General features: G+C 41.0%; 1 protein-coding gene across 5 annotated transcripts in view; it reads right to left on the bottom strand.

Annotated features, from left to right (window-relative positions):
• esrrb (estrogen-related receptor beta) overlaps positions 1–12,633 on the bottom strand; it is a 45,023-nt gene extending 32,390 nt beyond the window's left edge. Inside the window, exons 1-2 of one of the 5 annotated variants that reach the window (XM_086181702.1) lie at positions 12,129–12,213; positions 7,924–7,960 (exon numbers count right to left, since the gene is read on the bottom strand). Coding sequence is in view for 3 of the 5 variants with exons in the window: in XM_086181698.1 (XP_086037824.1) it covers positions 4,222–4,290; positions 7,924–7,973 (119 nt within the window). In the remaining 2 variants the exon portion in view is untranslated. Of the gene's footprint in view, positions 1–4,221; positions 4,291–7,923; positions 8,421–12,128 lie in introns of those variants that run through there. The other 4 variants (XM_086181698.1, XM_086181699.1, XM_086181701.1 and 1 more) reach the window with 4 other exon arrangements.
• Between the last annotated feature and the right edge of the window lie 10,238 nt (positions 12,634–22,871).

The raw sequence follows: 22,871 nt of genomic DNA, 5'->3' as shown, positions 1-22,871 counted from the left end.
GATAAGTCTGACCCGCCATGCAGTGCATTTGGGATCAAATTTCTAATTCTGCTTTTTCATTAGAAAAGATTAGTTTCCATTACACCCATTATGTGGCATGGTCATGGTATAATTTAACATCATGAATTTACAATGGCTCATGATAAGTATTACAGCGTCTGGTAGTTAGGAAAAAAAAAACTGTTTCTGACTCTTCATGTTTAGTCTATTATGAATACCTTCCAAAGCTCGTCACAGGAAAACTGGAGTGGTCACTGATATCAAACACAATCTGGTGTTGTGTGTGATACGTTACTGATACGCTGACGTCGGTATCACAATACATTCTCTCAGACTGGAAGATCCTTCCTTCCTCACAGATGGTTCAGCTCTAAACAGTTTATGACAGTTCAATATTCGCCACATATGTGAACCGAGTACATGTTGCGAAAAAGACACAATATATTTACTGCTTAATCTCCTTCCACTATAAAACTCATAAATATATATAAATGCAGTATGCTTCCTACTTTTTGAGAATTGTCTTGATATGTTTTGGTATTTTAACTCCCCACAATGATGCTGTTAGGGTGATTCATTGGAGAACGACTTGCCTTCCCACCATCGACATCATAAAGTTCATCAGGGAGTTATCAATTCACAGTGCTTAAAATATGTGTAATACTCGCCTGTGTTAAAAAGACTCCGGGAATAACTTGGTGATATGTTCCTTAAATATTAACTGAGCTGTCCAGAGTTATAATGCAGGAATAAGTCATAAAAACTCTTGTTTTATGCTGCAAAAGCTTTTAAAAGTCAGGTTTTGTTTAACCGCCATAAATTATATGGAAAGCCAGCCGATATCAACCACATCACACCTCTCACAAAGTCTCACTGGGGTTCCTTATGTAAAATAAGGGGGGGGGGGGGGGTATACCAAGGATGGAAATTTGAGAAAAAATAAAAAATGAGCACGAGTAATGCTTTGCTGATGTTGGGACCTGAATGTTTGAGATAATTTAGTCAGAAAGGATATTCCTGTTTGCCTGTAAGTGTGAGTGTGTGTGCGCGCGTGTTCATGTGTGAGAGAGGGGATGTCACAAACAGGAAGAAATATGATTATAAAGGGTTAAGGCTATTTAACACAGTCCAGTGTAAATCACAGGTTTAGACACAGTGACTGTGCGTAAAGGCGGACGGAGGCATAAAGCCATGCATGAAATTACTTCATTAATCTTCTCCTGATAGGCTGTTCTTGTTTAGGAGGGAACTCTACCCGCTTAAAACAAAGAGCCCGTCCTGCCTCCACCATAAATTATCCTCTTCATCAGAAGAAGAGCCAAATCCAAACAGACAAATCCACACGCAAGCATCTGCACACACATGGACAAAATTATGAGGCCAAAATTAGCAAGTTTATCAGATGTCCCGGATCATTTCAACGCAATCAGATATGTAAATGTTTGTATAGGCTCACGGTTGGTGTGTAATCACAGCACACAGATTAAAATGACAAGCATGCTAATCATGTTGAAAATACAGTAACTTGAATTCACAATTTTTTTTTTTTTAAATGTTCAGCCTCCAATCCAAATAACTCCTTAATGAATTGATGTTGCTAAAAGCCCCATTGCTATGACTATGTCTGCCACAGCTGCAGACATAGTCATAGCAATAGCCTCTAGCTTTTTACAGGCTCATCTCTACCAGCTGCCACATATTTCCCATAAATAGTGCTGGTAATAAAAAGGCGGGTGGGCCTAACTGATTTATACGGTAGGGTCCACCACCACACCATTCAGGAATAATTAAACTTTGGGGATATTTCCTGAATTAATGTGTCTCCTTCAGGGGGCAATCTAAACATACATTTCAGCGTGCACCACGTCTGGTGTCTCCGGACGCACTGTGAGGGAGGGAGGGAAGGAGGGAGGGAGGGACCCTCCGAGGGGCAGGTTCAACGACCAGCCACTCAATGTAACCATTCGATTGCACTTAGCACTGTAGGGCTGGTCTCATAAGGAGGCATTTTAACGCCAGCGTGTTTTGCGACCAACAGGCAAATACACACATTAAGTGCACAGTCGTATAATTTGAAAGGACACAAGAACACACACCGAGAGGCAGAGGGACAATAACAAATCTGTCAGTTATCCGCTGAAATGACTACATCTCATGAGCAGTGTTGTGAAAAAGATATGCAGTTAAGATTTTATGAGACATGAGACTTAAAGCTGGATTATTGGAGTGTATTGACTCTCTTTGCTTTGACTTTTACTATTTCAGTTGCCGAAAAGAATCTCAGATGCCGACAAGGTTGAAGAATTTTTAACAAAAGTTCACATGAAAAAGGTTCATTCTGATTAAATCTGAGGTTACAGCAATTTCAATTTGCACAAACAAACAAAATTGTGGGTCACATGAAAAAATAAGAACTTAAAAATGTGAAAAATGTTACATATTATATCATCTCTTTCATTCCCGTTTTCCACAAATTCGATTATGTCTATCTTTAGGGACCAGAGATATCTGCAACATAATTTCCACATCTGTTATTCGTCTCTAAGTCCTTTAAAACTTGAAACATTTCTGTTACTCCTGAAATGTCAATCCATATCTGACATAGGTCAAGAGAAACAAATACGTCGATAGAATTTCCTGTTCTCCACAGTGAAACTAGGTCTATGGTGGCCAGCTTTTTGCACACTGCTGCCATGTTAATGGCTGGTTATTGGTCACATCTACTTCCCTTGGGCAAATCAGGGATGAGCAATACTCGTACTCTCACTCAAAGACACACCCATAATGCTACTAAGTGTGCACATTACATGTATTTTCATTTGACCGTCCCAGCATTTCATGATGCCATGCCCCAGTTTTCCTTCTCGAACTATGGCCGGTGTGTTAAAGCCCGAATCATTTCATCGCTTCATAGAGAGATGTGGAAAAAAAAAGTGCTTTGTCTAAAAGCTGTAATGGTGCAAGGCTCGTCCAGGCCACGTAGAGACGACTTGGTAAAGCTGTCAATGGGAATCAGAGCTGCTACTGTGACGGACGGTTTCAATATTGATTTCATAAATAAACAAAGCTAACCATCGATCCTAATGTTATTTTGCATTTCAATTACTGCTCTGAAACATAACCTTCAAACAACTGGCCGCTCAATACCAATAGCCTTCACTGATAAACACCCATACAGTTACCCACTTACATCACATTTCTGATCCAAGTGGGAATTAGTAGACTTTCAAGAGTATGAAACTCAGCGAACTTTATTTCGCTCTTTTTCATGTTTGTCTTGAAAATGTTCCAAACGACTTCAGTTTTGACGTGTGTGTCACGATGTTTAACAGCTGTATTCTTAAGTTATTTTCCTGAACTTGTAGGTGTATCTGTGTGTTGCACTTGCATGCGTGCGTGTATGTGCATGCGTATATGTGTGTGTGTAAATTAAGAGGAGCCCTTCAATGTTGGAGCAACAGGAAGAAGTGCTGACGCACCGTGTCAGTGATAGCACTCTGCTGCCACAAGGGCATGAGAGCCCACGTAGGCTAGCATTATCCTTCTAGACTAATGGATCTGGTTATTTTTAAACAGATTCTCACACTGCGGTGGAGGTGTCCAAGGTTACCGTGGACGAGAAATCAGCAGGGACGCATGTGGTGACGGTAGGTGTTTTTTTTGGTGTTTTTTTTGTGCATGTGTCCATGTGTATGTGGTGAAATAGCTAAACAGACAGTGGCTAATTACTGGGAGGTGGAAAGGCCAAACATCTGAAGGGGTTTCACTGACAATAATAACAGTAAAGTGCTCCGATATTGGCCAAAAGTATCCAAAGTAAAAATGCACACTCTCTGCAACAAGGTTTGGTTTTCATGAAAAGAATTTTGACTTGCAATACCGTTTTATACACATTGAGAAATATATATAAGAGGTCTGTTTTAAAAACAAAACAAAACATGTCATTGTTTGCCTTTATTACTTTTCTTTTTCCAAGAATAAAGCACCCAAGGATGGGGCTGACCACTGCACATGAATAAGGAGTTTGATGTGCAAGCAGGCGTAAGCTAGTTTGAATTTGAACTCAGATACCTATGGAGCAATAGAAAAGTGAACATGGCAGAGAGTGTTAATATACTCTGCATCCCCATTAGGCCTGGGGAGGGACAACATGCTCCACCCTCCCCCCACTCAGCTCAAGCTGAGTGACACATTTACAGTGAAAGTAATGATACTAGATACCAGAAATGAGAGGGCTCCAGCGTGGCCAGTGGACTCAGGAATCTCTCTAATGAATTGGACAACAAAGCCCTGTTGGTACAAGGAAGAAGTATTTAGAATTGGGTGACAAATTTAATTTAAAGACATTAGGTTTTCTTTCAAAAAGGCACATATCCCAAAGCCTCCTGGAAGCAGGTGGCGAGGTGGAGGGTGGGAATGGTACAGGTGGGATGGCTGGTCAGCTGGGCTGCAGCTACACAGGCCACCAGCTCCTGTCTCATAGCGGGGTGGCCATCCTCGGCCAGGAGCCTCTTCTGGTAATGTATTCTGAAACCAAATTATCGTAAGCTGATCCCATCTGGATAGTGTTTGAGCACGGCTGCTTTGGTTACCCACCACTGCCTCTACCCTGCGATAGCATCTCCATGAAGACAGCAAAAATCTGATTAACCCAACAACAATGAAACACTTGGTCAAAGAGCAAAGAGCTTTTAACTTAAGATACACTAATGCAATTCCCTCGCCTTGTTTTCCGAAACCTAATCAGACTCAAGCGGACGGACTCCTTGAGATGGGTGTTTGCAGGCTGTAATGCAGCAAGCTGGGAATAAAGTCAAATAAATTGAAATCTAATTCATCATTGTGCACTAACTTCTTTCTGCTTCTCTACAAAATACATTTAAACACTCTCATTTCATGAAGGGGCATTGGATATCCTGGTTAGTTTAAATCTATGCCAGAGCATAAGGAAAACGAGGGTGTTGATGGAACATTTAGGACCAAAAAGAAGTCACATCTCAATTCACTGCTTCTCCGGCTGAGTGAGTGTGTGTGTGTGTGTGTGTGTGTTGTTTTTTTTGTTTTTTTTTAGCAGCTGATAATCTTCTGTATTGGCTAAATTCTGAGTGGCGCGAACAGCCAGTGTAATGAAAGGGAGGCCAGTAAATGGTTTTTCTCACTGCACGAGCCAGGAGATATTTAGACTTAAACAAGTCGGGCAAAAGAAGTGTAATGGGCCTCGTAACAGAGGTGAAGAAAACAAGAGTGCTGAGCAAATCGAAGAGAAAACTTTCAGTAAAACCTTTGTCCTCAGAATAATACACTAAAATATCACTAGCAGTGTAGTATTTCTATGTTTCTGTCAACTCTGGACTCGACTCAGTGGTGATGTCCTCGGGTCGATCTATAGATTGTATACGACTGAGATTTTACAACAGTGCTTTGCTAATTACACGTAGCACATACGTCCCACTAATCCCTCACCCAAGAATGAATCGCCCTCAGATGCAGTTCTCGATGTGAGAGAGAGAGTGAGTGAGTGTGTGTGTGTGTGTGTGTGTGTGTGTGTGTGTGTGAGTGTTAGACCATAATCAAATCCATATTTTACCAAAAAAATTTTAAAAAGATTTCTATGGCGTCTGCATCAAACACCTGTTCATAATTCAGCAGCGGGAGGGTAAATTCAGTTCTAACACAAACTTTATATATTCCTATCTGCTAACAATGTAGATATGGAAAGAAAAACGTTTTGAAAGTTTGATTTGAAATTTACGTTGTCGTTAAATCTTCACCTGTATTTTTCTTATTGTATAAAAATTCCAAATCTTTGCACACTAAATTAATTATCCAATAATTTTGCACTCCAATATATTTTTTAAAAAAGGCAATAAACTAAAAATAACCAACAGCATTTAAAACACTCTTGAAACGTTTTACGCATCTAGAATTTCTGGAATTTGTTATTTCACTTTTGATGAATTGCATGTTGAAGCATGTAAGATTAGAACATGGATATGACGAAATACTGTAGTACTAAATATATATAATACATATGCAACATTTAAAAAAAAAACAGCACAACAGTGGGAAATCAACTTAAATAGAATTAACGTAATATACATTTTAGATAAATCATTTTCAAAATGAAAGTGTCACTGTATTCATGTATGTTTCTCCTTGTTGCTGCGATTGTAGAAACGGTTATAGGGTAAATAACTGAGAATTTAAAATCCTAATGCCTCCTTTAACTTTCAGATGACCAATATCAAATTTTAATGTATGATAAATAAACCGTATAGTAACAGTGTTTTGATCAGAAGGACTACATAAAAGCTCTGTATTCATATCAGTAATTTGGCCCTCAAATTTAGAGAATACATCGATTGGAAGAGCTCAGTAAAAAACAGAAATTTACTTGAAGTGTTTATGCCTGATGTGTTTCAGAGACACAATGTTACTGCCCAGTTATTAGGGCTTGTGTATTGTTTTGTTTATCTGAGAGAAAAGAGTACCTGTAAAATCTTCCATAAAAAAAAAACAAGAGATTATTTTACACCTTGATGATATTAATATGAATGCCATGACGACTTTTTGGATTGCAGTGACCAAAGCACAAAGAGAAAAATGTGGATGATCAAGTGAGTGCAGTTAAATATTACAGTTACACAGCTCTTCAACTTCACGTGGAATTCTTTCCTGCTGGGCATTTTCAGGGCTTTTACTCGACCGAAACACAATTAATGAGGAAATTGAATGCTCAGTTATGGTTAATACATCTTGTTTGGCAAAAAAGCAAAAAGTTCAAAGTTTATCAGCAAAAACAGACAATTGGGACAAATAATAATAAAGCACTGTTAAATATTGAACTATTTTTCTGGGGAAAAAAATGTAAATCATCTGACGTGCCACACAACTGTAATAGGTAAGTAGGTAAATGTTTTCAGATGCTTCACGTGTTCTTAACCAATCACCACTTTTGCATACAATGTTAAAATAATATCAATTAAATATGCAAATTTCTGATGAAAAAAAAACCATCTCTAAATTAAGATGAAGCCAATTTCAATATTTTGAATGCTGTTTTCCAAAGATTATCTGCAAATTGAAAAATTGTGCAACTTTTTTTTTTTTAAATTTTGTTTCTCATAAAAGCAAAACAAATAAATAATCCTCAAACCTTTTAGGATAATTAAATGTTGGATCTAGTTTTATTGGGTGTGCTTGTCAACCCAGACAGCCCCAGCAGCCAGGAAGCTGTTGAGATGGCAGCTTAGTTTGCGTGCGGCTGGCTGGGACAGACCTGCCCGCTCATTCAGGCTTCAGCTTCCTTTCATTCATCTCTCTCTGGCTCCAGAGATTACACTGTTTAATTTATCCTCTATAACTCTATCTATTTACATTAATGACTACATTCTTAAATAATAAAATAAATAAAATATTATTCCCGATGGGTGACCTGATATAGGAACAAAGGCATCAGCTAACCACCTCCTAACCAATGAGACAGGTAGCCCAATTTCAGAGGAAAACTGTGTATTTTAGAGTAATTATCAATCAGCTAATGAAATTTGTAAAGTCTGGCATTACACGATGATGACACGATAATTCTACACACGCATGCACACACTTTCCACCTGTCTGGTTGTCTTGCACTAAGTCCTTCATGATTTTAAAACCCTTAAAACTCAGAACTGGCTGAAGTGAACGTTTAAGAGTGAGTGAGAGAAACCTGTAAAAGTACATCATTTCAAAAACAGGAAAAAGTTCAGTATCAAGACTTGTGGGATTGTTACTAAAAGGAAGGGAAGAAGAAAAGGCGCAGTTAAGAGTTTTAAAAATGCAGATTTAAAAAAAGAGAGAGAGACAAAAAAATGAATGGAAATAACATCCCAGCGGAGGAGTTAAAAAGAAAAGTGAGAGAGGGGGAAGAAAGAGTGCACCTACTGGTTATGATAGCTGAGAGGGTCTGGAAGACAAAGTTCTGAAATGTCCATCAGTCCAGTTTTAGCATTCCAGGAATGAGAGGAAGAGGAAAGAGAAAACAACTGAGACCGGCTTCTTCCCCAAATGATAGCACAGCACCCTCAGAGACGACGCTGCCGAAAGCCCCCGCCAGCACCGCTTCCCCCAGCCTGCACAGGTATGTTGGACTCTGATGGATTGAGTGGGCGTGCGTGTATGTGTGTGTGTATGTGTGTGTGCATGTGTGAGTGAGCATGTGTGTTGTGTATGTGTGTGTGTTTATGTATATATGTGAGAGAGAGAAAGAGAGAGAGAGAGAGAAAGAGAGAGAGAGAACGAGAGAGTGTCTGAGTGTGTGTGAGTATGTAAGTGAATGTGTGACAGAGAGAGAGAGAGAGAGTGAAGGGGGGAGGGACAGACAGACAGAGAGGTAAAAAGGGGGGGAGAGCGAGCGAGAAGCGCGGGCAGCAGTGGGATGAGCGCTAAGATGGAGAGAGCATGAGAGCGCGAGCGAGAGGAATGACTCTTTCCACAGTCGGGATAGGGCTCTTTAAGACTCAAGGGCTTGATGAATATGGAACAGCTGCTGTTGGCTGGCTCTGAGGGGGAGGACTTAAAGCGACAGAGGGGCCGGCAGAGCACCGGGGAGGAGGGATCCAAATGCTCACTCACACACACTCCGCCGTCGTGCACAGATACAACACACATGCCGCACACCCCTCACACACACACACACACACACACACAAACACACACAGACAAAACAAGCTTTCACATGAAAACAGATAGAACTATGTGAAGAGTCGACATGTAAAGTTTCCATCTCAATTAAATACTCACTTCTAAAATTCAGAAACTCCATCATAACAAGAAAATGAGATTATAAATCATGTAGTTAGCATTAGTAGCTTAGAAAGTGACAGTTCTAGGATTAATTGCTCAGTTTATTGAGTTTAAAATGTATCGATTATATATAGTGATTAATAAGAGTATAGCAATATGCCATTAATTTAATTGATGTTACACAATATATTAAGGATGCGCCGATATATCGCCTGTCGTGGTTATTATTCTTGCTTTATTGACTACCATCAGCAAATAAATTAGCATTCACCGATGACAGTGAGTAATGTTTGTCTGTTGATGTGAAAGGTGATACTGAACATCATTTAAATATCAGTAGTGTTTGAGTTCGTCCTCAAAGATGCTTGATAAAGGGTTAAATGAGTGTGAAATAGTTCTTTCTAAAATTTTCATTTGGTGGTTTTTTTTTTGTGTTTTCTTCTTACAACATAGACTAAAAGTAGCAGTATCAGCCAAATTCTTGTTCTAAACTGGTATCAGAATTTCCCAGTCGGTGCGACTCTGCATTATATTGATGTACTTCTGTTACTGGTATCAAACTTGCAACCTTACTGCTAACAAAACAGAACTTTACAGAGCGGCTGACATCCTCGAAACTTGCCTGTTAAAAACTTCCTGCAATCGACTGTATGCATTTTTTAAAACATCAAAATGTCACCCGCACAGTTGTATAACACATAATAAAAGTCAGACAGCAGCCTGAGCCACACTATGGCTGCTACACCAAAGCAGTCGAGTGCATCTTTAGCACTTCACTTTCAAAAAGCAATAGCTTTCAAACCACTAAGGACAGTAAATGTATTTATTGAGCTGTGTCGCTAGCTCCATTTGCGGCTGTTACATGTGAGAGAGCTTTGTGAACCTTTCGCCACCTGTGAGAGATGATCTCAAGCCATAACTCATATTCTGGAGGCCCATCAGCTTCTAAAGCAGCGGAAAATCCAGCCCTGTCTTCTCTAACACCAGCTTTACAACCGCCTGTGTTTCACTGTTGATGAAGCTCAGGAAGAATGTCGAGAATGCAGATAGCATTTCACAGTCAGTGAGGGTCTCCATGTTACTGTATCCCCACATTATAAAAGCAGAGCTTACCATGGCATCTTTCTGGAGAAATGAGTGGTCCGACAATTGGCTTAAGTCAAGCAGAAAGGAAAAGCAGCTTGCCCGCTTCTCTGAAATTCTACATGAGCGATATAAGTCACAAGACACCTGACAACAATCTTCAGCTACCTCAAGAGAGAGTCCAGGTCTACCCGCACGTTCATGCAAGAGGCTCGGCTTTTCCCCAGCTTCCTCTGCAGAACAGGAACAGTATAACCCCTGGAGAGGAGTCCAGTTCCATTCATCGGCTCACGTTTCTATAATCAATGCAAAAACATCACGCAATCCCTATTGATCATCACAGGCCTATTGATGTGCAACAATAGTGCCTCCACAGTGGCACAGATTACACAGCATCTGCTCTCCTTTTTCTGACAAAAAACAAACAACTACATAAATAAAATCCAATTAAGACTGATGCCAAATCAAACACCTGTCAGTTTAATTCCTTAAAAGAGGAATAAAGTAAATCATAGCTCTCAAGATCAATAAAACATTGCACTGCATGGTTAAAGAAATCCTGAACAGTGGTTAAAACTGTATTAACAATTTAAATTAATCTGCAGCACATTCAGGTTGTAAGAATATTTTAATTGCTCCATGAGGAAAAGTACAATTGAAGAACTGTTAAAAAAAAATAGTCGTCGTGAGTCAAATCACTACGCAAAAAGACACAACACTACTGGTGTAGAGTAGCAGCTGATCCAGCAGAATGTGGTGGTGCTCTCTCATGACATACTCCCCTATCATCCTGGTATCTAACCTGTGTACTGCCTTTCACCTTGATGGCTTCCTCTATTTGATCATACTCATATCTGCATATTTTCACTTCCCAAAGCGTAGGACTGACATCCAGACTTTTGTCACGCGGTGTGAGCTATGAAAGCCCCGCTGCCACTATCGCTGCTTCTTATCAGCTCTGTTATGAAAAATCACAGAATGTGACAGGTGATTTGACAGAGAGGGATCTGATACAAATAAAGAATAGAGCTGCATGAGGCAAACACTCAATTACGCCTGGCATGGAAAGTTAGTGCGGCAGTGTTACAACCAGGAGCAGGACAGTGCTGGTTATGTAATGTGCTGCTGATGTCATTGCTTGTTTTAAGAGCGTTTCTTTTGTAATATCACACATTATCATAACTGTGGTCTGACCGATACAGGATTTTGGGAGTCGATACCGATACAAGGGAGAAAGATTTATTTTCCTCAATTATTCCACAAATGGTAATCAAATACATGACAAAGGCAGGATTATTTAAAGATTAACTATGAACTGGATCATCAGTGCATTAAATTTGAACATTGTTTCCTATATTGTGTTAAACAGAGCTTGGCTGATATTAGATTTTGGCTGATGCCAATATTGGGGAGGAGAAAAATTAAAAAATCAGTATCAGCTGATATTGCTTATGGAGTGATCCTTCAAATACTGAGGGAGGAGGAGGGCTATTTTACAGGGTTTATTTCCAAAAAATTACAGCAGTGCACGGACATAAAGAACTTCACTTCACTCTAGTATTTGTTAATCAATCCAAACATCTTTTTTTTCCTGAATTATCTTCAGTAAAAACAAAACAGAAAAGTCAAAATCAGCATAGGTCAGACAAAATACTGGCCTATACCGATGTATCGATGACTGACATATCGTGATATTATCCACCATGTGATACTCAATCAGGCTCGCTCTCTCTCCTCTATTCTGCCTGTTTTCAGCTTGCGCGTTCATTGAGACCAAGTTAGTTTAGCCAACTTAAATAACATTTGTTGGTATCTTGGAATAAAAGTAGACAACATAAGTTTTACATAACACTAACTAATAATTATTTTCTTGTGTATACCCACGTTAAACAAGTAATAATCAAGCTAACCATCAAGCCAATTTTAAACAAAATGTTGGCGTTAGCACTAGCTTAAACTAGCATCTACATCTTCAACAATTTAACTAAAACATGTTCCAAAACTGAGCTCATTACGTTCATAAGCGTTTTACCTTTGAATAAACAAGAGGCAATGTCTCATAAATTCGCTAGATTTACACATTTATATGCTCATGGTAAAAAAAAATTAACATCCCCAAGGGGAAGGGTACCATGTTATTGTACGTTGACGTCATTAGCGGTGGGATAGCTACAGGTGCGTTAAAGCTAACTTTAAACACACACACAGAAAACAGTTAAACAGTGTCTAAAGTGAAGCCTACTAATGTGGACAGTATCTACCTGACACATGTCACATCCCCGGTTGAGTCCAACGCACTGTGGTGGTGGTAGTGGTGGTGGTAGTGGTGGTGCCTCCAGGTCCTGGTGGTGGTGGTGGAGTGGCTCTGTGTCTCCGAGCGCCCCGTGTAGCTGTCACACACCGCGGCCACACCGTCAACTCCTCCTCCGGCGCGCTCCCAGCGACTAAACCAAACACCTCCACCAGCGGCGGGTCTTGGGTGAGCGAGGTCAAACGCGATTCAAGAAAACCTGTCTCAGTGTGTTAAATATGTAACGCCAGGCTACTGTAAGACTATCAAAAAAGAAAATACACCATATTTTGAGCTTCAATGTATGTTTCTTTACACCTCTGTGCAATAGTTAAGGCAGCCCTGTTTCATCCTGACTGAATGCATGTAGTTGTGCATCTGTTGTGGCGTCTACCAAGGGCTGTAATTTGGGGGTTATTTATTCACCTGTGCGGAGAATACGGCAGGTGACAGCAGACGTGCAAAGGTTTCCACAGTTGATGAATAAATAACCGGACAATAGTGGAGTCTGTTGCAGGGATCACATGACCCGGGCGTTGAAACTTAACAAAGAAAGTATGATTTGATTTGTACGGGTCTCTCTCTCTCTCTCTCTCTCTCTCTCTCTCTCTCTCTCTCTCTCTCTCTCTCTCTAATGGTTGCATTATCCGGTTTATTCGGGTGCAGGTCAGTTAATTGTAAGGGGGCCACTGGGTCATCATACAGTACACCTTGTTGTCCTCAGGCTCCATTTTGGAATCCATTCTTAACATAAAAACTTTTCTGCAACATGTAAGAGGGTTTTTTTTTCTTTTTCTCTTTTTTTCTTTTTCAAGGAAATAATTTATTCTCGCTTCCAAATTCTGCATCCCAATTGAGGTGCTCAAACAGCAGCTCAGTTATTTCACATATTTTCTGCCCCGTCTTGTGTCATGACAAGTTTTCCTCCGCACATCTCACTGTGACTGACTGCCTCAGCTGTGGAGCGGGGAGCTCACAGCCAGCTGACAGCACTAACCAACTCTATCACCTCCACTAGAGGGAGGGCTATCTCACAACAAGGCCACCAAGGAGCTGCACCAGTTACCGTCATTCATTTATTTATTTATTTTCCCACAGTGATGGTGTAATTCATAAAGTGACTGACTGACAGGCAGGACAGTGCCAACAACCAGACTCACAATGGAGACTCAACTGCATTGACTCCTGAGAACAAAAACCTCTCCATTACAAACGCGTAATTATTGTCCTTAATAGATTAATTCATGCTGAAAGATAGAAATGGGTTCCAGGCTATTGATGTAATCATTTCGCTGAGGAAATTAAGTGACATTAAAAGAATGATATTGTCACCGTGAAAGTATCATTGATTCTTTTCGAATGCAATTAACTGTATTTGAAAATGGGACCTGCACATTGAGCTGCACCAGGAGCACTGAGGATCACTTAATTTGTGAGAGATATAAAGACCAAATTATCCCATCAAAGAGAAAATCTATAAATGTAATGGCGCAGCGCTTCAGCACTAAGGAATGACAACAGCGGTCCTGTTCAGTTCCCGCTGGTCGGTGCATTAACTACCAGTAAACGCTACGCTACAAGCCACAGAAAGATTATCTGGACTGGGATCTAAAGGAGAATATCACTCAGTTTGAAGAAGTGTTCATTGGCTGAAATAAACAATCGTGCTAAAAGGACAACCTGGGAAACGCAAAGCTCTCGTATGTGGTGTGATAGTAGGAGGTAGTGAGTTCAAATCCCCTCAAAACAATTGTTAGTCAAGAAATCTTGTCATATTTTGATAAGCGACTTGTAACTCATAGAATTCTACATCCGAAAACACCAAATAAGAAGGCAGAATGTGTAGTTTTTCTTTTTTTTATATCCTTTCCAGCTGGGTCGTTATTTACTTTTACTCAATGAATTTTTAGAAAATCCACTCCAGAGCATAATGAGAGAAAACACACCTTTTGTGGCCATGAAAAAAGAATTTGTTTGTGGCCACAAGTTCATCAAATTGTGGGAAGCACTTATAACTTGTGGCCACAAAGAGTTATGAAATGATACGTAGCTTGTTCTCTGGCATGCTTTGTTTAATCCGTGGCCACGAGATAAAACCAAGTTCCTGCAATGTAAATAATTTTGGGCAACAAGATATAAGTTGTTCCCACAAAACATCATATGGTGTCATCTTGATTGACACAGATATTTTTTCCCTATATTCCGACCTTTTACAGGCCAAATAACAACAAATAACAAAACAATAACATCAAAAGGAAAATCCGAGTAAGGTAATCGAGCTCTCAGGTCTGAACCAGGCTGGTGCGTGTAAAACTACAATATGGGTTTGTCTCTTTCAAATAATACACTTATGTGCATGTAAATCAATACATTTTGCCCATCAGCTGTATCTTAATGTATTTTTGTGGGTGCTTCCTGAATATCACTCCCAACTAAAGTGTAAGAATCTCTCTCTGAGAGCGCACAAGCACCAAAAACACACTTTGGAGACACGTCAACTAAAGCATGTTTAAATCAGAAGGAATGACAGAGCAAATAGACTCTCTGGTTTGGATGCATCTGTCTGGAGTCTACATTTAGCACACTTATTTTACAACCTGTCCCAAAACGCTGTGTCCTCATCAACCGGTTTAATCTGTGTGTATGTGTGTTGTTGTTTTGTTTTTTTTGTTGTTGTTTTTTTTATTTTGACTTTTCATAGTTGGAAGTAGAGTTTTGATGGATTCCAACAAATGCGTGATTGTGCTGCAGTTGCTGGTGCACACAGCTCCCTAACTGAATTACACTGTTGGTAATCCACTGAAGAGAAATTCAGCAGAGAGGCAGAGAGAGCGAAACATGAAACCTGTCAGGCTCAACTACTGATATGATGTCCAAGCATCAGAGTAATCAGGCATCAATCTCCAGTTCTGGTCAAAAATGCTGCATAATTCAAACCCAAACATTTTTCTTTGCGTGATTTAAACCAAATCAGAGGGTTCTGAATCCTCTCTCTGTCCACCTGCTGTCAGCCACCCTCCGTCCCACCCTCTCCTAAATGAAATTTAGGAGACATCTTACTCCCTTTCCCTCTCTCTTTGATGCTCTCCACATCGCTGTCTCCCCTCGCTCTTTGAATTCAGAGCACCGAAGCCCTTAGATTTACTTACCTAACAAATATGGACAGGGGGCCTAAGTGGTTTTTGAAATCTTAGAATGGACTTCGGAGAGGCTGCGCTGTGCTTGGTGACAACAGTCCCTCTGTCTGTCTCCTTGCCTCTACCACCTACAGTAGCCTATATATATGTGTTTGTCTGTTCTGTTAGTGCGTGTGTATGTACATGGCTTCCACATGCTCTCTCCGGCTGGGAGATGGCAGCGCTGGGTGGAGCGGCAGTCTGGAAATGAGATAAGGATGTCTGATTCATAGGATCTGACAGGAAATCTATACTCTGCAATGTTTATAATCCAGCCATTACTACACAGCCAAATGAAAGAACAATAATCCAATCATTTACTCCATATTTACCTGAGGCAGATTCTCGGCTTTAGAGGCAAAGTGCATTGCACAGTGATGGAGGCCATAAAACAGCTGATATGGGTGAGGGTGGGGTTGTTTGGGCAGAGGCAGAGCGAGGGGGGTGTCTGGGAGGGTGTGGGTGGACTGTCCTCTGGAGCAACGGATGGCTACAGCAGGCAGAATTGTTCACGGTGTAGGGTTAAAGGTCATTCATCACTCACCATTAAGAGCTCGTTGATTCATGAGAAATTTGGAGTAAAAGAGAGGAATAAATGTTTCTGATTTTTGTCTCTTTTATCAATCGGGACAAAAAAGATTCCAGTTCAGTCCACCACTGACTGAGGAGCCTATGGTGTAGATCTTTATCTAATGTCCAGATCACATGACGTACTCGTAGCCCTGATTTCTTTATCAACAGGTTTTGGAGGCACTGGAGCACTAGATCAAACCAGCCTTTATTCAGTTCTCACGAATAGGTACTTGAACACATTTGAACTGGGAGGTGTCACCAACATATCCTAGATGTCTGTGGAGCTAAATACTGGGACGATTCTGGCTCGAGAGCCGATGAGAACGTGAGACACAGCAAGGAGGGGAAACCTGCAAGCCTGTAAGAATAAGAACTGCTGTTTCTGTGCATATGTGTGCACCTAGGGGGCACTTTTCAGAAACAAGATTAACACATAGGCAAAGACAACTTATTCATGAAATATTACCTCAGCCAAGGAGGTACTGTAGGAGGAGGAGTTTTGTTCATCTTGTGCCACAGTACCGTGTCATTTGCCTTGTCGCTTTTTGCTTGTGTTTTCTTCATGCGCCACACAATGTGATGCTCTCATTGCCCACCGTTACAGGACAAGTTGTGATTGATATGATACATACATACATACATACATATTTGTACAATCAGACTCCTGAGATAAGACAAGCAGTCCTTCCCCAATAATATCTTTTCTTTTCAGAAACCAACTATGTTGACACCAGCTGCAGACACACTTGCGGTAAATGCAACAGCAAAGCCTGAGTACGTTCAAAGTGAGAACTTGGAAAAAGTGAAACATAAACAAAAAGAAACCTGAACGTGTCACAGGTAAAACTGGAACTTTAAGTGGTTTTATCTTGACGCCAACAAATGCCTCATGTGGTCGTTCCATGTTTGCTAGTTAAGGCATTCTCTCTCAATGTTGGACCAACTCCAAAAACTTACCCTATTAATCATTTAGACTCAAAAGATGGGAAAATAGGACCCAGGCTGAGTCATTAGCTCTAAAATTTCTCTGAATGAGATGGGGCAAAAAAAAAAGTAGTGCTGTAGTATTGACAAAGCGATCTTCTACTTTTACAAAGACTAATGCAGCTTATAGGAGAAGTGTAATGTGGCTCGCCGCCTCTGATCCTGTGTCATCTGTAACAGAGAAGTCCATGGAGGTAACGTCTCTCCATAAGCATAGAGGAATTCTCTGGTGGGGGTTTACTTATCATAGAGTCTTTCATGACAGTATGAGCTGCTCTTCATTGTGTACGAGGGGGGAGGTTTATCTTATTTGGAAAAGTGAAGGGGGCCTGCCCTTATCTGTCAATAAACAGTAATTAGATTTTGTGGCCGATAGCGTCGATTGGTTTCTAATCTAGCTGTCGCCCCAGACGTGTGTAATTAAAATCCTGATTGATAAAGGGGCAGAAGCCCGCCCACACCACCACTTTACCAGGCCCTACCCCCGACCCTTCAAAACACAAACAAGAGAGAGATATGAAAGAAGGCCCGAGGTGAAAACTGCACTTCTTTATTGATCAGTTCTATCTGCCTTCCGATCAATGCCCTTTTCCCACAATGGAGGGGCTAGTACAAAGGTTTCCGACGTGAAACTTCATGGCTAATCTTCATCCAGCTGATTTTATCCCTCCTAAATATAAAACCGACCACTATTTTACCTTTAAGGTGATTATAATCCACATTGTTTTGTAATATGGTATCAAATGTCGAAGATGACTCCCATGATGAACCTTCAGGGAATTAACCCTCCACTCTGCCATCGGCTTTACAGAACTTCATAGCGAGTATCAGCTTATTGTTCATGTCCAGCGGCAACTTTACTGTTTTGGGTTACTGTCACCAACAGCAACAGGCAGCTGGTTTCTGAGAGCTGCCTTGCCCATGAATTTGCGAAAAAGCGGCTGCCTTAAAAACCGAGCATCGTCAATTGTGCAAAATGTGAAAAATAGAAAATAAGTTTTAGCTTACTGTAAATTGTGCTCCATGTGTTGCATGAATTTCCTTGTCTATAAAAAGAAATTCATGCATGCGAGCCACAAATGAGAGAGAACCTGCTCTGATTGTTATGCAATCTAGGAAGAACTTCCCTCAGGTGATAAAAGGACAAGAAATGAACAATGCTTTGTATCAATTTAACTGATTGGCCTGGGAACACAAGAATAAAGGTCCCGACAAACACACACAAACATACAGGTGAATGTCAAATGGGCATCACGTATTAGACAAATAAGGTTGTACCTTTAAGTCAAAACTCCCACAGAGAATAGCCAGACTGAAAGATGTTCAAAAAGACTGCCTCCAGACCTCATCACCAGCAGCCATGCAGACAGATGAGCCAGGAAGAAAGGCTTTGTGCTGTCAAAGTTCTGGAGAGAGAGGGAGAGTAAAAGAAAGGGAAATAGAGAGAGAGAGGAAAGAGAGAGACAGAGAAAATGCATCAGGCAATGAGACATCCAGCTGTTTTAGCCAGCTACCGTAGCTAAACAAGACTCAAACCTCAGCTTGGTGATGAAGTTGTGAGAGGAAAATAACCAGTCTGGAGTCAAACTTCACTTGGTGGTCTGCAGGCATATTTTGAGGTCTGTAAACCGGGAGTGAGTGCAGACCGCAGGCCTGTGACCTTTCCTGTCTGACCCCTGTCACCTGCTGTCACGTGTGACCGCTGACCCACAGCAGTGACTGATTGCGGCATTTCTTCTGTGACACATACAAACACATACTGTACCCACTATGGAGCGGATAAACCAGCTCTCGCTCAGCAGCAAACCAATGCTCCTGCTACACCGGGAACACAATAAATCACAAATTAGAAGTGCGTGTATTTCCAAGGCGGCATGCATTCAAGAAAGCGCTGGTCTAGTGCTTAATTTGATTCTTAATGGAAGACAAAATTTCCAAAGGAAAACTTTCATTGAGCACAAATGACTTTCCTTAGTTTTCACTTTCGTCCACCGAGAGAGATTGAGGTTGATAAATGCTGGCATTGCAGTGCTAGCCCATGCATGGAGTACCTCATTTAACTGATTTTTTTAATTTTCTCACTAAACGGTGATTAATAAATGGTTACCCACACAAATGAAAAATAGACTTTTCAATAGAATGTTGCTGAGAAAGCCTTTTAACCTCTCAACTGCAAATCAGATCGATTACATCGTGTCATTTTATAAATCTGTCGTGCAAGTTTGCCTCTAGGTCTTAACATTATACTACCACTGTTTCTCATCGCAGCTTTGAAAATTTCGGCAAAAACAAATGCAAGGTCGTTGGGGTCACGCTCTTGTATGTAGAAGCTGACTGAGGATAAATGAGATTTTCTTTGCGTTCACTGTGAAGGAAATTTCTGTCAGCCTCAGTCAGCCTCTGCATAGAGCAGTATGACCCTGCTGACCTTCCATTTGTTTTTGCCCAACTTTCTAGAGCTGCTCTGTGAAATAGCGTGGATCGCTCTGAGAAAGAAATCCACGAATCAATATCATCACTGGTAAGTATGAGGCTAGGATTAAAAAAAAATCTGAAATACTTCTTTAATACGGATTTTTCTAAATCGTAGTAAGAGGTCTTTTTTTTTGTCAGAAGTCTTAATTTACCCTCTGCATTTATTCCATCCACCAAATAGTAGCGAGCACCCGCATGCAGGGACGGACCTGCTCAGGAGCACCGACAGGGGTAGCAGCCCAGCACGCACGTCTTTGATGCGATGAGAAACCGGAGAACCCGGAAGAAACCCACGCACGCATCGTCTTGCTGTGAGGCAATAGTGCTAATCACCACGCCACCAAACCGCCCATATGTCAGTAGGTATACAATCTGCTATGTCTGACATTTTTGCCTCTGGGAACAAGGGCCAGTGGTTCAAGGTTCTGGTATGGTCAGGGGACATCAGGTCCAACACCACCAGTTCTGTCCAACAACTTGAGATATTTCCACAGAGTTGAAAGATGATGCTTACGAGTCGATCGCTTCAAAGAGGCCAGTTTACACTCTGTTGACGGTTTAAAACTATTGCAAACAGCCATTTTTCCAACCTTGCATTTTGGCTTGATACAAAAACAGAAACCAGAAGCTTCACTGTCCTGACATTTTCTCCCTTGCCTACATTTTCTGTCTTTCTATGGAGAGTCTGTTTATAGAGCTTCTTCGCTTCAATGAATTTCAGCAGAATACGCTGAAATGTTAGATATAGGATATGAAACCTTATATGGGAAAAGGTGTTCGCCAGAGAACAATCAAGATGATTGTCGGAAGCGGAAATGTTCTTTCGACCATTTTTTTCAAAGAACTCAACAAATCTGAAATACAGACAATAGCTATATCCTGCTAATGGCAATTGCATCTCGATCGCCTCCAAAAATCAATCACATGTTCCTTGTATTATTATGTATATTTGCATCATATTTCATCACAATCAATCCTTTTTTTCTCAGATATCCTGCAATTTTACAAAAACACACCATCAGCAACATAAACAGATACATCAGATATGAAAAAGTCATTCATATTGTTTTTGATATTTCTATGAAAATGTAGAATGTATTTGAACTCCAATTATATCAAGCGCTTAAGTAAATTAATGACCTTGAAAAACTTGGAGGAAAGCTCCTGGATACAGAAAACCTTGTCATCTTTAGTGAATAAATGTGATTTAAGATCAAATTCGCTTTAGATTCTTCTTAAAGAATGCCCTCTCTCCTGATAATAAGGCCAGCTCCCCCCGCAGTGCCACAACAGTCGAGCGACCTTGTTACCAGGGTGCCATGTGTCACAGTGGGGGGGCCCAGAGGGAAGCACATCATATCCCTGCATGCCTGGTACCCGTGCCCTACCCTTCCTGCTCTCACCACAGGCCCGGCTCCAGAGAGGCTGGTGCAGGGAGAGGAGCAGCTCCAGGCTCTGGAGAACATGACTCCAATTAAGCTGTGGAACCCTGGCTCACGCTCCACTGCTTTAGCCCAGTTGTCCTAAGCAGCGAGACACAGTCCTCCCAGGGAAATGAACTCTGACGGAGTGTCAAGATAGTCACTGAGAGGGTGATATTTTGCTTTACAAACCATTTGTAGGCGATAAGCACTGGGATTCATGTAATAAAACCATCATTATGATCACAGAATGCTTTAGATAATATGAGAATTACACTAAAACCCGCAAAGGAAAGAGCTGCAGTGATGATGGCTTGTTTAGTGTTTTGAGAATCCCGGAGGAAAAAAAAATGCAGCGAGTTAAACACACAGTAATAGATGAGAGCGATTGAGAGGCCTCGTTTTCCCCTGTGATTAAAAATGTATGTTGCCACACGCAGCCTTTGGTGTGGAACTCTCCTGGAAAAGGAGCTGGTTAATATTCAGGCCCATGTCTGGCTAATGTCTTAAAGTGATAAATAGGAGGGGGTTGCTGCCGTTTGATTGTTCTTCACAGGCAGTCTGGGAGCAGCAGCACAGGGGGATTTAAGGTGGAGGAATCCTCTCAAAGCTCCTCATTCATTCACTCTCAGACGCCCATCATTAATTGGGCCTGTCGACATGACTCCTCTGTACCCAGGGCCACTGGCAGCTACCATGGTGGATGAGCTTTTTAAGACAGTTCAAAAGAGTCCTTGCCTCATGAAAGGCATTCAAATTACATGAAATTGCATTCATGTCGAGCCTTGCAGGCATATTCATACAGTACACTGGCATAATGTCTTGTTCCGTGCCCTGCATATCTGTGTGACTATATAATCGTCCTCCTGGGAGCAAATCGCACTATAAAGAGTGTGACTTTCCCATTATTAATACATAAATTTTCATTTTCAAATGACTATCTATATATAGTGAACACACTATGGTGTCAAGGAAATACAATCCGTTGCTACAATGTAAATATAGCAATCTATTCTAATTAAAGTCAGGGGCATAATACCTGACTATTATAGACGATAACATTTCGATAGCACACATTTGAAAATAGAGGTACTACTGTGTACCCTTCAGTTCACTTTGTACTCTTTCACTTTCATTCACTTGTTTGCCAAAAGATGTACTTCTGATTTCAATATAAAATAAGCACAATATTGTACTTTTGAGGTAAGAAGTATACTTTTGAGGGAACGTTTTTCCAAAGTGTACCCGTTCTTATCCGCATTTTTGAGAATGCGAGCTAACGAGAAACAGAACAACATCTGTTAAGGAGAATCAAATGTAGTCAAGAAGAAAAGCGTAAGAAACTGGGAGACTTCACTGTTGCGTAAAGGCTGGAAGTGTTTGCATTCTTTCAGCAGAGTGAACATTTATTGTCAAAAATGCTGGCTTTGTCACCAAAGTGCCAAATGTGCCATCTAAATGGGTGGGGAGCTGAAGCACAACATATGCATCCCTTTGGCACACTTTCACTGACAGTTATCTCCCTGCTCGGTGTAAGTATGCAGGACAAGGTGAGTCCAGCCTTTAAAACTTTCTACTGATGTTAAGTTGGAAGGTGACAGCAGAAAGTGGCCACATTTGGTTCATGATGTCAACCATGTGACGCTTTAGTATTTATAACCATTAGGAGCTGTGGTGTATATATGTCATGAGGTACAGCAGACTCTTTTTCAGGGTGGCCGCTGGCCTACTTCACTTTATTCCTTGTACCTTGGTTTCTCCATGCCAGGAGTGATAACCCCTTCAGCTGCAGGCTCATTTCTAAAAGAAGGCACATCCACTCTTTGGATTGAACTGAGTAGCAAGTACTCAGTACTGGGCTGGGATTGTAGGAAGGCCTCACGCGTGGCCCACAGGCCCACCAACTGTCTCTCTGCAACCATTTTTTTTTTATTAGAAGTCTCACTCTGTTTCACTCATGTTCTCTCTCAACAGATTTCACTATCTTTTGCAATCACACACTCATTCATTCAGTATGTCCCCCCCTCCACCCCTGCTCTCCCTGCCGTGGATGTGGTTTCTGTTATGGCAGAGGGAAGGCTAACC

This window comes from Aulostomus chinensis, chromosome 17 (genome assembly GCF_037954235.1).
Source record: "Aulostomus chinensis isolate RoL2024-O1b breed Wild chromosome 17, RoL_Achi_v1.0, whole genome shotgun sequence".
NCBI lineage: Eukaryota > Metazoa > Chordata > Actinopteri > Syngnathiformes > Aulostomidae > Aulostomus > Aulostomus chinensis.
This window is presented reverse-complemented; position numbering and strand designations above follow the sequence as displayed.